Below are 17,469 nucleotides of genomic sequence, written 5' to 3'. Positions count from 1 at the left end.
AAAAAAAAAAAAAAAAAAAAAAAAGTAAAAGAAAATAAAAGGCAGGCTGGGCGCGGTGGGAGGCCGTAATCCCAGCACTTTGGGAGGCCGAGGCGGGTGGATCACTCGAGGTCAGGAGTTCGAGACCAGCCTGACCAACATGGTGAAACCCTGTCTCCACTAAAAAATACAAAAATTAGCCGGGCGTGGTGGCAGGCGCCTGTAATCCCAGCTACTCGGGAGGCTGAGGCAGGAGAATCGCTTGAACCCAGCGGGCAGAAGTTGCAGTGAGCCGAGATCGTGCCACTGCACTCCAGCCTGGGTGACAGAGCGAGACTCCGTTTCAATTAAAATAAAATAAAATAAATAAAGGCTAGACGTAATTATTACCAATATGTTTCTGCTCCTTCAAACTGCAACAGCAGTTGTAATTTCAGTGCCTAGAACAGTAGTAATTGGCACGTATAAGGCGCTCAATGAATAGCTGCAGGATTAACTGACCATTATCTCCCTGAACAATTCCTCCTGCACCATACCATAGTCAAAACACAAAAAGCCAAAATATAAAAGCCCCTAATACAACTACGAGTCCGTGGAGCCAGGGCTTTACACAAATGTATGTCGCGTCCTACATATTAACACATACGCACATACAATATTTTGTTCTTCCGGTGCTAACGACTAATGGAGGCAAATCTTTCTCCCTTTCGTGAAGGGCTAAAACTTTGCATTTTAAGGAAGTTCCCAGAGCTGGGTCGGAGGGGAGGGTCAAAGGGCACAGACTTCCCAGATCGCAGAAAACCCCCCACGGTCTTAGTACGCGCTACCGTCTACCGCGCAGGCGCAGGAAGGGGCGGGACCGAGGGGAGAGGCGATTCGCGGGATTCCAGAGGCCCCGCCTCTCGCTGCGTCAGTTGGTCACGTGGTTGTTCGGAGCGGGGGAGCGGAGTTGGTAGGGCTTTACTACAGAGCGTGCCGGACACTCCAGCGACAGTGGGGATCAGCGTAGGTGAGCTGTGGCCTTTTTCCAGGTGCTGCAGCCACAGCGTTCGCTACAAGGATTGAGCGTCTCCACCCAGTAAGTGTGCAAGAGGCGGCAGGAAGTGGGTACGCAGGGGCGCAGGGTGCACAACCTCTAGACGACTCGCTTTCGTTCCGGCCACCCTCTGAAGCCGCGTCCTACTTTGACAGCTGTGGGACTGCGGCCGGGTAAGGGCGAAGGGGTTGTTGAGCGGTCGCTGGTGGCGCGGCGGGTAGGGAGGTGAGTCAAGGGACTGCCCCATTGGCTGGGTCGGTTTTGGCGCGCTCTCACTTCCACGCTCCCTATTGGCTGGCTGGCGCAGTTCACGAGTCGCGCGCCGCGGTTGGTAGGTTCGGGCGCGCGGAGCCACAATGCCCGCCCCCTAGCCTGGCGCTGGGCCTCCGGGACCAGCTGGCTGGGTCCGGGCTTGGGGAGTGCAACGCTGGTGAGGGACTCAGCCTGGGCGTGCCTAGCTGTGGGGATGAGGCGAGGCATCCATCCTCTTGGCAGTTAAATGGCTGGTCCTGATCTGAGGGATCTGCAAATTTGGCTCATGGGAAGAGGTCGCTGAATCCTGCGTCTCCCATTAAACGGATACTGGCGTTGCTAATACGAGGTTCGCATGGACCCCTGTCCTATGCCAGGGTTTTTAATCTAGCTATTGAAGAAACTAGAGAATAACAAGCAAGTAAGGGTGCAAGGTCGCTGACGGGCGTGGGAAACTTGTGAAGGATTAGACTGCTAAGTGGTTTTCAGCTTTTTTCATACTAAAGCACATTTTACATCGCAACCTAGGACACAGTCATCTAACCAACTGAGACGTTGATGGAAGCAATATTTCTCATCTTTTCAATTCCATTCTGTTCAGTTGCGTTTTTCTAAGCAGTGTTGCTTATGACTCACTAAATAATTATGAGATCACGACCCGCGACCCACAGTTTGAAGAACATTGCCTGGGGTCTGTTTACTGGGGCCCGCACCGCATTTTCTTAACATTAAATGCAGTAGAAAATAGCAGGGTGCCCGCACAAATTAGATTGTTTTGTTTTCTAAGCTTTTTTTTTTTTTTTTGTGAGACGGAGTCTCGCTCTGTTGCCCGGGCTGGAGTGCAGAATCTCGGCTCGCTGCAGCCTCCACCTGTCGGTTTCAAGCGATGCTTCTGCCTCAGCCTCCCGAGTAACTGGGACTACAGGCGAGCACCACCGTGTCCGGCTGATTTTTGTATTTTTGGTAGAGACGGAGTTTCACCATGTTGGCCACGCTGGTTTCGAACTCCTGACCTCAGGTGATCCGTCTTCCTCGACCTCCCATCACTTTGGTGATCACTCAGGTGATCCGCCTGCCTCGACCTCCCAAAGTGCTGGGATTACAGATGTAAGCCACCGCGCCCGGCCTTTCCTAAGCTTTTTTGTTTGCACATGTCTGTGCGCGCGCGCCAGGACACAGGGTAAAATGTATTAATGTTAGAAAAGCCACTGCACTGAGTAAAGGCACGGCCACAAAAATTAGGGACATCTATCGAGTAGGCACAGGCGCAGACACGGCGGGGGGCAGTGGGTAGTGGGCAGTGGAGGAGCAGTTCAGATGCTGAGTTTGTTGTGAGTTTGGCCAGTGGTCTAGTTAATCACATTACATATATCCCTTTCTACCTTTTCCCTCTTTCTTGCTTGTTAGTACTTCAGTTCATGTTACAGGTTAAACATTTCCTACAAATGTAAATGCATGATCTCATTTGACCAGATATTAAATCAGTATTAAGTTATTGTCAGAGCCGAGTTTATTATACCTTAAATCTGTCTTTGAAGCAGGAAAGTTAAGATGTTGCTCTTTAGGATGGACCCTAGTGTCTGTATATTTTGCTATTTCTGGTGACTGTTTCTCAGATCTTTGAGAGCCCTGTATTTAATCCAGGACAATACGTTTAGAAATTTTAAACCAGTTTTAAAAATTGGTTTAAAATACATTAATTTCATTTTTTCAGACATAATTATTATGTGTGTATATATGTAAAATATAGATCTCAAGAGTCATTAACTTTAGTCACCTGAGTCATTAACAGGGCTGAGTTTGGATTAAGAGAGAAAAAATAATAGTTCTACTGTACAATAGTATAATTTTTATGATTGTAAGTATTTTAAACCTAGACTCCATGTTCAGGGGTGCAAACCATATTGTTTTTTAATTACTAGTCTTCTGTGCTGCACCATCTACATAATGAATCCCAGTATGAAGCAGAAACAAGAAGAAATCAAAGAGAATGTAAAGGTATGTGATTGAATAACTTTATTTTTTTTTGTAGAAAGCATGGGCTTAAAATAAAAGTATTTTGACATAATTTAGTCGAATTTAGCCTGGCTATAATTTCTGTAAGCCTTGAGTTAGTCAGAGGATGAGTAACAATAGAGAACGTTTTAAAAAAACTAATTACGGTAGAATATTAAGTGTGACCCAAGAATGTGGGTTGTCTCTTATTTTGGTCTTTCAACAGTGGTTTGTAGTTTTCAGAGCATGAATTTTACGCAATTTATGTTAAATTTTTTCCTAAGTATTCGTTTTGAGGTTATTGTGAATGGAACTGTTTCCTTAATTTCATTCTCATTTGATCATTGCTACTGCATAGGAAAAGAGTTGACTTTTGTATCTTGATTTTGTGTCCTGAAACCTTACTGAACTTGTTTATTAGTTCTAATTGTTTTTTAGTAGATTCTTCAGGATTTTCTTTTCTTTTTGTATTTTCTCGGTGAAGATTCCAGAAGTATCTTTAGGATTTTCTATGTATAAGATTATTACTCCTTTGTTTCTACTCTTATATTTCATGAAATGATGTTATTAAAATCCCTTGTGTATATCTTCAGAATTAAGGGTCTTTGACCACAGACATGTTTTGCATTATATTACACATTTTTCTAGAGTATTCATTACCATCTAACCTATTTGATTTGCAATACTGTTTGAATCCTTATATGATACTTTCGCTGGAAATCTTATTCCAAGTATTTATTGTTATGACAACAGGACAGAATTTGTTTAGTTTTGAGTTTATAATTTTGACTAGATTCATATTTGTGGTCCTAAGTGAATTTACAATTTAGCTAGGTCCTTCCATACAAATTAATATGAATACCTTGGGAACTGGACCACATCTTCAGGAAAATTATCAATTTGTGGGTTTAAATTAAATAAAGAGCCAGGTGCCCATGGTGGCTCATGCCTGTGATCCCAGCTACTTGGGAGGCTGAAGTAGGAGGATTGATTGAGCTCAAGAGTTTGAGAACAGCCTGGGCAACAAAGGGAGACCTTGTTTCTAAAAAACCATAATTAGCTGGGTGTGGTGGCACCCACTGGTAATCCCAGCTACTGGGAGGCCGAGGTGTGGGAGGAACTGCTTGAGCCTAGGAGTTTGGGCTTCGGTGAGTTATGATTGCTTCACTGTACTCCAGCCTGGGTGACAGAGTAAGACCCTGTACCTAAAAAAAAAGTTTTAATATTAAGTAAACTAAATCGAGTACCTAAAAGCCATTGGTAAGTATAAGCAAGTACCTTTTGAAGGGTTTTTTATTTGCCTTGCTTTTCTTAGGATTCTTACATTATTTTTCTTGAATAATAGTTCGCATTGACAATTTGTGAATTTGATTCCATTAGCTTCCATTTAGGATGATGGCATCTTCCCACAGTGCTTTCTGTGTGATTATTTAAAATTTTGTTATGAAATTTTGAAATATTTAAAAGTAGAGTCAGTATTTTAATAATTTACTTCCCCAATTCAGCGATTACCACTATATGGCCAATTTGGTTTCATCTGTGTCCTTATTTACTCCACTTTTCCTTCATTGGATTAATTTGAAGCAAATCACAGCCAAATAACTTATATATTTCCAGTAGATTACATTTTTTAAAAAGTACTGTGTTTACTAGCTACAGTAAAACTATCTTGACTATAAAGATTACTGGGTTCTGTTTGGTTTTGGTTCTACCTCCAAAACTGAGACCTTGGGTGGGTTAGCATTTCAGCCTTAGTTTGCTCATCTGTAAATTGAGGGAACTGGACTAAAAGTAGATCCTTGTGAGTTGTATGCAAAATTCTGTGTGAAGGTACTTTTATGTGAATTTTTTGGGGGAGAGGATTCACAGAATATTAAATAGTTTTCCAAAAAGGTTAAGACCCATTAATATACAAGAAACTTTCTGGCTTTAAGAGTCTATTATTCCAATGCATACTCTATATACAGAAAATAACAATAATATTACATTGTTTTAGGCCAAAGTCTATACGGCTTATATAAATAAAAGTTAAATCTTGGAAATGGTCTTTTTTTTTTTTTGGTGACAGTAATTTAGCTTGCTTCTTTGACCATTATTAACAGCAAGCATTTAAATAAATTAACACTTCTTACTAGTAAGGTTCCAACGTTACATTTTCTTTTATTTGTCTGGAGACTGTTGACTAATCTATAATCTAAATTATGTCTGAAATGTTGGTATAATATTTGTTCTCACAGTAGCTGGCGTTTGTCCTTCAGTTAAATGGTGAGATAATAATCAGCAGTAGAAACTTTACCGTGGGAAAGGTGAACTCTTGTCATGTGAGGTACAGTGTGGAATCAGTAACTTTCTCACGCTGGTATGGTATCATGTTCTTGCTAACCTTGTTTGAGTGTTCACCATTGTTTGCTATCCCATGGTGGCAGTATAACTAATGATATTTTGCAAAAATAAGAGAGAACTTTCAGGTCATGAAATATACAGGAAGTTATTTACATATTACAAGGAAGGCAATATTTTTACCAAAACAATAGCTTGGGCATTTTAGAGTAGTTTAGTATGCCTCAGGCACTGACATTTTAGCCGCCTTCTAATGAATGGGCTTGAAGCAGAACTGCTTCTACTATCAGGTAATGGTTGAGGGGGGATGTCTATTACACATGTACTTTGTTTTGTGTAAAGTATGTTCTGGAAAATTACATTCTTTTGGTGAGTACATGTAAGTATTTGGGGGATATTCATGATTTAAGGAAGCCTGAGATGAATCTTTTTGATTAGGGAAAGAAATATTTTGCAGTGTAAATGATTAACCTTTTCTCCCAGTTGACCTGTTTGGTGAGTTCATACCATAAATGTTAACGATGTTTGGTTTTATAAAAGAGTACCTGTAAGTTTTTAGTTTTGTGTAGAAGATTTTCAGAGAGAATACAGATATCCTTCTTGTATTAGAATTTTGTCATATATAGTTTGAACTGTTCATTGGAGCTGAGGAATTTTGTTATGTTTGTTTTAACTAGATATGATTAACAAAATGACCATAGCAAGAGCATACATTGAAATAAGAGAAGTTATGTGTGTTTGTGTCTAGTTTGGGTAATATGATTCATTCTTAAGAATTCTTCAAACTTTATTGTAATTTTTGGAAATAACAAGTTTGTCAGTTGATTAAACCAGTGTCTTGTTCATAGGTAACCTTATAAAATTTTGTAAGGTTTGTGTTCTTAGTGTTTCTTCCCCCCCCTAAATTATAGAAGGACTAAGAGTAACACTGCATACAGAAACTCAGTAACTAAATAACCATACAGCAACTCAGTAACTAAGTAACCATATTGCAACTCAGTAACAAGATAATGAATTATCTTGACTTTTTAGAATAGTTCTGTCCAAAGAAGAACTCTGAAGATGATTCAGCCTTCTGCATCTGGATCTCTTGTTGGAAGAGAAAATGAGGTATGCACTATATGGCTCAAATGGGGTACTGGTGATACAATGTCTACATTAAAAACATTTCTACTATTTTCTTGGTCAGAAACACATACATTGTTGAAATTTGAAAATAATTTGGGAATAGCAATTATATATTTCCCATAGAAGTGATTTTGGTTTTGATTGTTCAGTTTAAGAAGTTCGCCGGGTGTGGTGGCTCACGCCTGTAATCCCAGCACTTTGGGAGGCCGAGGTGGGTGGATTGCCTGAGGTCAGGAGCTTGAGACAAGCCTGGCCAACATGATGAAACCCCATCTCTACTGAAAGTACAAAAACATTAGCCGGGTGTGGTAGCACACACCTGTAATCTCAGCTGCTCGGAAGGCTTGAGGCAGGAGAATCACTTGCACCCGGGAGGTGGAGGTTGCAGTGAGCCGAGATCACACCACTGCACTCCAGCTTGGGTGACAGGGTGAGACTGTCTAAAAAAAAAAATTAAAATTAAAAAAAATAATTTCAGCTAAGCTCTAGACCCCAGTCTAATCCAAAATAATTGTTGCAAATAAAATTCCTAAAATGTTACTATACATTTTGGTAGAATTTTTAATTGTATAACTTTTTTAAAGATCCAGAGATGTAAAAAAGATACGCATTCTCTTTTTTTAATACATAAATGAAAAACCACCTAATTTCTTGTTAATTAAATCAAAGTAAATACAGTTGATAAGTGTTTTCATTATAGCTGTCCACAGGCTTGTCCAAAAGGAAACATCGGAATGACCAGTTAACATCTACAACTTCCAGTCCTGGGGTTATTGTCCCAGAATCTAGTGAAAATAAAAATCTTGGAGGAGTCACCCAGGAGTCATTTGATCTTATGATTAAAGGTATGAAAAAATAGATAACTTTTGTCTTAAAATTTTAAATTATAAGGAAGAATTTGTTAATACTATTATGAATTCTGCCAATTGCCGTAATCTGGGGTTAGTATAACAGCACTATAAATGTTTTTGTGTGACCATTTGTTTGACAAGATCCATGTGTGGATGAAATGTTAGGAAAAGGAGGCCCAGTGAAGTGGCTCACGCCTGTAATCCCAGCAATTTAGGAGGCTGAGGCAGGAGGATGGCTTGAGTCTAGAAGTTTGAGACTAGCTTGGACAACTCAGTGAGGCTCTATCTCTATGAAAAAATTAGCGGAGCATGGTGGCTTGTGCCTGTATTCCCAGCTACTCAAGAGGATGAGTCAGGAGGATCACTTAAGAGTTTGTGGCCTCAATGAGCTATGATAGCACCACTGCACTCCAGCCTGGGAGACAGGGCAAGACCCAGTCTCTGAAGGAAAAGAAAAGGGTGGGGGGAAAGGGTAGTTATTAATATGACAGCTCTGATATTGGATTGCCTTGTAAGGATTTACAAGACTTGGAAATAGGCTTTTTAGAAGAAAAATGTTTAGATAATGAGTTGAAGTATGAAAGAAATTTGAGTATTCCAGGAGAGTATGGCATAAGGAAACCAATAAAAATATGGATGAAGAGAGTGAAGATGAATGAGAAGAATTATGCCTGTAATAAATACTAGTTTTTAATAGAATGGCAGTATACATCAGAAGAAGAAGCAACTGATATTTTATAAGCATTATGGAAGATTATTATTTCTGTGTGAATTATAGGTCATTGGATGTTAATTACTGATAATACAATTGAGGCCTAGAGAAGTTAATTGACTTGCTCAAGGTCACAGTAACATTTGGGCTCATTTTGAATTGCCTTGAAGACAGGAAGAAGAGAAGAAGACAGTAGGATTTTTATTAGGAAAAATTAGGAAAGGTTGACTGGATAGAAATAAAGAAGCTCTTTAAAATATTGTAGATTAAAGAGCAGGATTTGTGACACTCATATCTGATTAAGTTAAAATTACATCAAGGATTAGTTAAAATAAACTAAAGTTAAATATCAAGACAAATAACTATATATCATACTGCTAATATAACCACAGGTGAAAAACATTATCCATCTAACCCTTTGGCATATATGGTAAAAATTAAAATAACTGCAAAGAAATCCAAAACTTTATTACATTTGTTGTTTGAACTTTATTATAGTCGTTGGCAGTGATATTATTGTAATTTTGAAAAAAAAAATTGTGTATATTTTAGGATTGAGCAAATGAGTAACATGTTGAAGTATTCCATTTCCTAGCACTGCCCCTAAATAGGTAGAAACAAACTACACCTCTGTAGCAAGGAGCACACCCTGTATCAGTTCTTGGTTTTAAACACTATTCTTCACTAAAGTTCCTTGGAGAAATTGCTGATTCCAGGTCAGGGGCAGGGAAACTTTAGGTGATCATGGATTATCTTGTGACAGAAAATAAGGAAGTACTCAAAAACGGGTGGACATGTTGAAAGAACACACGTAATCTTGGAAGGATTCTCACAGACTAAAGTTGGGAAAATTTGAGCATCAAAATGAATAACGACAAGAATGGATTATAATACATTGAATACAAAAGGATGTATGAGTCCATACTGATAAATTTTCTTTTAAATTGGGGTAGGAAAAGTTTTAATTTACAGAATAATGCTAACTGCTACATGTAGAAGGAATTACGTAAGTGAAAAAGATTGATTTTCCATCCACTGTATAAGTAATAGATATAAGCCAAAAACATCAATCATCAATGGAATTAAACTTAGGTAAAAAGTTGTTGGAGAACAGGGTATTGACACAGTCTCAAATATTTTACTCTACAGATCATTAGTTAATTACTAAGGGAAAAAGTTATCTTTACAAGGCAGAAATCTGATAGATAGCATCTTAATCAAATGATCAAATTTAACATCTTCAATATCATGACAAATTGGCATGTGCTTCTTGATGATACACTGAGGATACATAACTTACATAGTATTCTTATACTATACTTATATAGTATTCCTGCCAAAAATGTTTAGTTTGAATCTAATCATGGAGATAGAAATAAAAAATTAAGGATAGTGTACAAAATAACTGATTGGACTTTGTAAAATGTCATTGTTACATAAAAAGACATGACCTCACAAAACAAATGTGTTGCAAAAATCTTTAATAATCTAGGTGGAAGAGATATACCTATTGTACTTTTGTTGTAATTCTTCTAAAGGATTGAAATCTTTGAAATGTTGGGGAAAATAGAAGAATACTGATTTTCTAACTTTAATCTTTTAAAAATGAGTGTTACTAAACAATATGGGAGGGTACTAAGATTGGAAATTTTTTTGAAACAAATTACTGGGTTTTGACAGTAATGATTTTTAAAGTTACATGTAAAATATTATTTTAGAAAATCCATCCTCTCAATATTGGAAAGAAGTGGCAGAAAAACGGAGGAAGGCGCTGTATGAAGCACTTAAGGAAAATGAGAAAGTATGTATTGAATATCATTTGTACCATTTTTAAAAATTCCAGGATTGTTTTACTCTTAGCATATTTTGTTAGAGCAATATGAGCTGGCTTTAATATTGGCTTAAGAAAAGTAAGTAAAAAGGCAGCTCTTGACAGAATTACACAAAATGAATCCTATTGTGTTGAGAGTTAATTCTGTGCTGCATGTCTTCCACGTTATATACTTGGAGGCATGTAATTTGATTTATAGCATAGCAAATCTATAGAATACTGAACTTTATTTATGTAATATAGCTTCATAAAGAAATCGAACAAAAGGACAATGAAATTGCCCGCCTGAAAAAGGAGAATAAAGAATTGGCAGAAGTAGCAGAACATGTACAGTATATGGCAGAGCTAATAGAGGTAGGTAATTTAATAGTTACCTGGTTCAAATTTGTGTATTTGTCTATAAAGTTCAGGTAGTATATAGTGTGATCCCTTTGAAGTGTTTGAGCTCTGGAATCAGATTTCCTGCATTTGAGACTTAACTTCCTTCCTAACACCATTAAGTTTGCTGGGTAGAGTGGGTTTATCTGGTCAGGGGTTCATTTTCCTCATCCATAAAATGAGAGTAATGATGATGCCTACCTTATAGACTTGTTATGAGAATTAAATGAGTTATACTAGATGGACAGTTGCAAGGAGTACTTGCAGAGAGTAAAAGTTCAGTAACTTAATTATTATTACGAAGCAAAAGACCATCTTTTTTTGGAAGAGTTATTAGAAGGAATTATCCCTGGAAAATAGGTATAGAAAATTATTTCATAGTTGACACATTTTTAGATAGTTTTAATTTTAATACCAGCTTGACATTACTGTCATTTATAAAATTGTTAATTTGTACACTAAATAAGTTTTGTGGTTTTATCTGACTTCAAAACATTTTGTAAGTAGCTAATGTGTTTGTTAAGAATTAGCCTGGTAAGTGTTGCTTTATCAGACTTGACCTTAAAAAGGTTTTAAGATTTATTTATTCATGTTTGCAAGAAGTTTGTCTTGCTGATGGGAAGAAAGTTTTTCAAATCAAAACTTTTCATGTAACTGAATTGTGATCTTACATTTGAGACCCATGATAGAATTAATGTTTGAAGTTTTCATTTGGAAATACTGTGGTAACTCTCTTAACTGCCTTAAAAGTATTAATCCACAGCTGATTGAAAATGTAGAACACCTAGTTGTCCCTGCAGCTGATTGGGAAAGTACCTGTTTATAGTCTGAAATCATTTCAGTGCTTTTAAAAAAAAAAAGGCAAATTATTAAACACTTTGCTGACTATGATCTAGCATGGTAGAGACTTTGATATCACACTGTTTATAAATGAATTTATTGAGGGGCAAGATGAAAAAATCTCATAGCAATATCAGTATGCTATATGGGTCAGCTCTATCAATATGCTGATCAACTTAGGTTTTAACATTTTTACAATAAATTATTGGTTTATTCTTTAAGAGACTGAATGGTGAACCTCTGAGCAATATCAGTATGCTATATGGGTCAGCTATATCAATATGCTGATCAACTTAGGTTTTAACATTTTTACAATAAATTATTGGTTTATTCTTTAAGAGACTGAATGGTGAACCTCTGAGCAATATCAGTATGCTATATGGGTCAGCTATATCAATATGCTGATCAACTTAGGTTTTAACATTTTTACAATAAATTATTGGTTTATTCTTTAAGAGACTGAATGGTGAACCTCTGAGCAATATCAGTATGCTATATGGGTCAGCTATATCAATATGCTGATCAACTTAGGTTTTAACATTTTTACAATAAATTATTGGTTTATTCTTTAAGAGACTGAATGGTGAACCTCTGAGCAATATCAGTATGCTATATGGGTCAGCTATATCAATATGCTGATCAACTTAGGTTTTAACATTTTTACAATAAATTATTGGTTTATTCTTTAAGAGACTGAATGGTGAACCTCTGAGCAATATCAGTATGCTATATGGGTCAGCTATATCAATATGCTGATCAACTTAGGTTTTAACATTTTTACAATAAATTATTGGTTTATTCTTTAAGAGACTGAATGGTGAACCTCTGAGCAATATCAGTATGCTATATGGGTCAGCTATATCAATATGCTGATCAACTTAGGTTTTAACATTTTTACAATAAATTATTGGTTTATTCTTTAAGAGACTGAATGGTGAACCTCTGGATCACTTTGAATCACTGGATAATCAGGAATTTGATTCTGAAGAAGAAACTGTTGAGGATTCTGTAGGGGAAGACTCAGAAATTGGCACATGTGCTGAAGGAATTGTATCTTCCTCTACGGATGCGAAGCCATGTATATGAAATGCATTAATATTTGACTGTTGAGAATTTTACTGCCAAAGTTTACCTCCACTAGTTCTTTGTAGCAGAGTACGTAACTACATAATGCCAATTCTGGAATCAAGCTTCCTTGTTTGAATCCTGGGACCCTATTGTATTAAAGTACAAATACTATGTATTTTTAATCTATGATGGTTTATGTAAATAGGATTTTCTCAGTTGTCAGCCATGACTTATGTATATTACTAAATAAACTTCAAACTCCTGTTGAACATTGTGTATAACTTAGAATAATGAAGTATAAGGAGTATGTGTAGAAAATTTGTCTGTTTCTATGCTTTGATGTTGTTCTCTTTCCATTCTTTTGCTAACTACCTTGGAGAAAACAAGGAGAAAACGAACTTAAAGTATTTAGACTGAGATAGCTGAGGTTTTAACTCCCAAACTTTGTTGTACCTCAAGCTCACTGTAGACACTATTGATATTAACAGGTAGTTTTATGGAATGGAGCATGAGAATCTATTTTCCAAAAGCTTTTCAAGTGAATGTGATTAGCCAGTGAGAGGCTCAACTGGCTAGCAGGATCAGACTATTTGTGGAAGCTTAAAATGATGGATGATGGTGATAATCCTAGAGAAACAAAGTGAGGAGTGGGTGAAAGTTCGACAGAAAAAAATAGGAATAGCTGAAAATTATGGAGCTTTTCTCTTTCACATATTGGTGTAGTGCAAAGTATGTAAATATTGAAGAATAAGAGTAGGGTCAGATTCATTAGGGATTTCCCATATATACTAAGTTTTGAAGGAGGAAAAGTACAAACTAGGGGTATGCAGCACTGGAATTAAAGTTCTGTGAGAGGCATACAAGTAGTTTTGTATAAATTGGCAATAAAGAGCAATGTCATGCTTTACGCATTTTTTTTCCCCCTTTGAGACGGAGTCTTGCTCTTGTTGCCCAGGCTGGAGTACAGTGGCACCATCTCGGCTCACTGCAAGCTCTGCCTCCATGGTTCAGGTGATTCTGCCTCAGTCTCCGGAGTAGCTGTGATTACAGATGCCTGCCACCACACCTGGCTAATTTTTGTATTTTTAGTAGAGACGAGGTTTCACCATGTTGGCCAGGCTGGTGTCGAACTCCGGACCTCAAGTGATCCGCCCACTTCGGCCTCCCAAAGTGTTGGGATGACAAGTGTGAGGCACCACGCCTGGCCTCAAGCTTTTGAAAGGATTGTTTTAGGTAAGTATCCTTACAGAACCTTAATTTTCTCTCCTTTTTTTTTTGAGACAGGGTCTCACTCTGTCACCCAGGTGGGAGTGCAGGGGTGCAATCTCAGCTCACTTCAGCCTCCACCTGCTGGGCGCAAGTGATCTTCCTACTTTAGCCTCCCAAGTAGCTGAGACTACAGGCGCGTGCCACCACACCCGGCTAATTTTCTGTGCAGACGGGGTTTCGCCACGTTGCCCAGGCTAGTCTTGAATTCCTGGCATCAAGTGATCCACCTGCTTCATCCTCCAAAGTGTTGGGATTATAGGCGTGAGCCACTGCACCTGGCCTTAATTTTCTTTAATACTGAGATAAAGCCTACCTCACAGTGTTATCGTGAAGATTAAAACCTTTAGTGTCTGGACTAAGTGCCTTAAAAATGGAAGCTATTACTAATCTGTAACAACATTGTCCAGTAGAACTTATTGGGATGATGAGAATATCTGCTGTACAGTATGGTAGCCATTCCTGTGTGGCTGTTTAGCACTTGAAGTGTGGCTAGTGTGAATGAGGTATGGACATTTTAAGTCACTACAAGAAGCTAGTGGCAGTTACGTTAGTGTGGCTCTGTATGTTTCAGGTTTGGATCACTAGCCTAAAGATAGAATTAAAGAATAGGTGAATTAATTTTAAAAAAGGAATTGAAGAATATTCTGGATTAGAGCACGAGGAGAATCAGCTGAGAGGCCTTTTAGCATGCTTAAGAAAGAAAATAGGTAAGTAGAATAGGGACTCGGCAAATAGAAAGTATTTTTGTAAAGTGCCAGGATTTGATGGTGTAGAGCAAAAGGAGAGGGAATTGAAGGGGATTAAAAAACTAAAGTAGTAGCTAAAACCATAAAACTTCTAGAAGATTATATAGAAAATTCTTAGTGACTTTGGATTTGGCAGAGAGTTCTCAAAATAGGACACAAAAAAGCATAAACTTTAAATTTAAACTTTGTAAATTTTAAAAACTTTCTGAAAGACAGGCAAATGAAAAGGCAAGAGCAGACTGGGGGAACATATTTGTAGAACATAGCCAACAAAGTATTTGTATCTATAAAGAACTGGGATATATATGAGATGGAAAATAAGTGCATGAAAAGATGCTTAATGTAATGCTCAACATTAGTCATTAAGGAAGTGCAAATTAAATGACAACCAGATAACTGCTACATACCTTTCAGAATTGTTTTAAGTTTGAAAAATAAAAACAACTATATCAAGTGTTAAGGATATGAAGCATCTGAAACCCTCCTGCAGTGGTGGTGGCAATGTTAAATGCTGCAACTGCTGTAGAAAAGCTGAACAATTCCTTGAAAGTTATACATACACATTTTATATGACTCAGCCATTCCACCCCGGGTATTTACCCAAGAGAAACGAAAGCATATGTCCACATGAAGAGTAGTTCGCACATTTTCATAGCTTTATTTGTAATAGCCAAAATATCCATTGGTAACTGAGTGGATGAATTATGGTATAACCATACAGTGGAATACTATTTAGTGATAAAAAGGGGACAAAAGGCTGGGTGCGGTGGCTCACACCTGTAATCCCAGCACTTTGGGAGGCCGAGGCGGGCGGATCACGAGGTCAGGAGATTGAGACCATCCTGGCTAATGCAGTGAAACCCTGTCTCTACTAAAAAATACAAAAAATTAGCCAGGCCTGGTGGTGGGCACCTGTAGTCCCAGCTACTCAGCAGGCTGAGGCAGGAGAATGGCGTGAACCTGGGAGGCAGAGCTTGCAGTGAGCCGAGATCGCGCCACTGCACTCCAGCCTGGGGGACAGAGCGAGACTCTGTCTCAAAAAAAAGGGGGATAAAAATTGGTACACACCACATGGATGAATCTCAATGTTGTGTGACAGAAGCCAGGTAAATACATACTGTATGCTTCCATTTATTTAAAACCACAAAACTACAAAGTATAATGAGAAAGCAGATTAATAGTTGCCTAGGGGTCATGTAGGGGCTGATTTTGGGGACACATTTTAAGCTTCTAGTCCCTGGGAACTGACCCTAGTGAAGGAGAATTTGTAGGAATTTCCTGTGGAAGGTGAGTCTGATTTTTAATTAGGTATCAAATGTTAGTATAACATGTCAGCCAGGTGTGATGGCTTACGCCTGTAATCCCTACACTTTGGGAGGCTGAGGCAGGCAGATCACTTGAGGCCAGGAGTTTGAGACCAGCCTGGCTAACATGGCAAAATGCTGTGTCTACTAAAAATACAAAAGATTAGTTGGGCATGGTGGCGCACACCTGTAGTCACAGCTTTTCGGGAGGCTAAGGCACAAGAATTGCTTGAACGTGGGAGGCAGAGGTTTTAGTGAGCCTAGATCGCGCCATTGCATTCCAGCCTGGGTGACAGGGTGAGAGTCTGTCTCAAAAAATAAAGCAAAGAAAACCATGTCAATGAAAATACCTTGGAGAAGGGGTGAGGGAGCCTGGCCAGTTAGAACAAGTTCTTTGAAGCTGGTTTAATAACATGCAGTCGAGCTTCCTTAGGGAAATGGCAAATGGATAAGAATCCATTGGAAAAACAGTATGCATGAAGTCTAGATTAGACTGAACTAATTTGCCAATATGTTTTACAAGGCTAGCATAAATGATAGCAAGATTTGAGGATGGACCAGCTGGGTGCGGTGGCTCACGCCTGTAATCCCAGCACGTTGGGAGGCCCAGGTGGGTGGATCACTTGAGGTCAGGAATTCGAGACCAGCCTGACAAACATGGTGAAAACCCGTCTCTACTAAAAATACAAAATTAGCCAGGTGTGGTGGTGCACACCTATAGTCCCAGCTATTTGGGAGGACGAGGCAGGAGAATCACTTGAACCCAGGAGGCAGAGGATGCAGTGAGCCGAGGTTGCGTCTTTGCACTCAAGCCTGGGCAACAAGAGCAAAACCTCATCTCAAAAAAAAAAAAAAAAAAAAAAAAAAAAAAAAAAGATTATGAGGATGGACCATAAGGTTGGAGTGGCGGAGTCCAGAGGAGCCCTATTAATACAGATTGAAAAATCATACATAAAATGGCAAGTCTAATCAACTAAAAGATAAAATGATGACCAAGTTAGGGTTTATCTCAGGAATGCAAGACTGCTACAATGTTAGTAAACATGAATTATTTATATTAAAGGAGAAAAAGCATATCCTCTTAATAGATGGTAAAATAGCATTGAAAAAATCCAACACCCTTTCTGGTAAAAACTCTTGGTAAGCTAGGAAAATAAAAAAATTGTAACCTGAAAGAAACTACGCTACCCACGTTTAACATAGTGCTTCATGGGGAAGCTTTGGAATTAGCTTCAAGGTCAAGAGTAGAAAAGGATGGACCACAATTATTTCCAATTCTTTTGGAGGTTGATGCAGTAAGACCAAATGGAGGATAATTATAGGAAGGGAAGAGAAAAGCTAATCCAAGAGCAGCTAGAAATGAATTTTAAGACTACATCATAGGTAAGATATCTCCCCCAAATAAACAGAAGTGTTATTAGAAGAAAGAATAAATTCTAGTGAGCCAAAAAGCAACAAACGGTCCACCACACTGCCTTAGGGCCCTTGTACTTTTGGTTTGTGTAGAAAATTTCCTTGTCTGTCCCACACCCTTCAAGATATTTCAGTTGACTTTTAGGTTGTAACTAATTAGGTTGTTAGGTCAACCGAGAAGGACAAGAATTGTTGTATACGTATCTGAGCTCCTTGGGACCTCTGGATGAAATAACTCTTACGGTGTGTGTGTTGTGTGTTTACCAGACGGTTTCCCAGCAGGATTAAGCCTCCGTTTACCTACAGCGGCAGCTTTCTTCATACGAC

General features: G+C 38.4%; 1 protein-coding gene across 3 annotated transcripts; it reads left to right on the top strand.

Annotated features, from left to right (window-relative positions):
* Window positions 1–876: 876 nt before the first annotated feature.
* GMNN (geminin DNA replication inhibitor) lies at window positions 877–12,728 on the top strand. 3 transcript variants are annotated; one of them, XM_017878531.1, is made up of 7 exons: window positions 877–1,057; window positions 3,190–3,265; window positions 6,635–6,712; window positions 7,431–7,575; window positions 10,012–10,094; window positions 10,368–10,478; window positions 12,267–12,728. In XM_017878531.1, exons 2-7 carry the CDS (start codon window positions 3,215–3,217, stop codon window positions 12,426–12,428), a joined length of 630 nt encoding a protein of 209 aa, XP_017734020.1. In that variant the 5' UTR covers window positions 877–1,057; window positions 3,190–3,214; the 3' UTR covers window positions 12,429–12,728. The 3 variants fall into 3 exon arrangements, with proteins under 3 accessions (XP_017734020.1, XP_017734021.1, XP_017734019.1); XM_017878532.1 differs by lacking the exon at window positions 12,267–12,728 and adding an exon at window positions 11,565–12,246; XM_017878530.1 differs by lacking the exon at window positions 877–1,057 and adding an exon at window positions 1,366–1,616.
* Window positions 12,729–17,469: the final 4,741 nt, after the last annotated feature.

The sequence above is a fragment of the Rhinopithecus bieti genome, unplaced genomic scaffold, assembly GCF_001698545.2.
Source record: "Rhinopithecus bieti isolate Rb0 unplaced genomic scaffold, ASM169854v2 scaffold_11110, whole genome shotgun sequence".
Taxonomy (NCBI): Eukaryota; Metazoa; Chordata; class Mammalia; order Primates; family Cercopithecidae; genus Rhinopithecus; species Rhinopithecus bieti.
The sequence above is the reverse complement of the archived record's forward strand: the minus strand, read 5'-3'. Positions and strand labels throughout refer to the sequence as shown.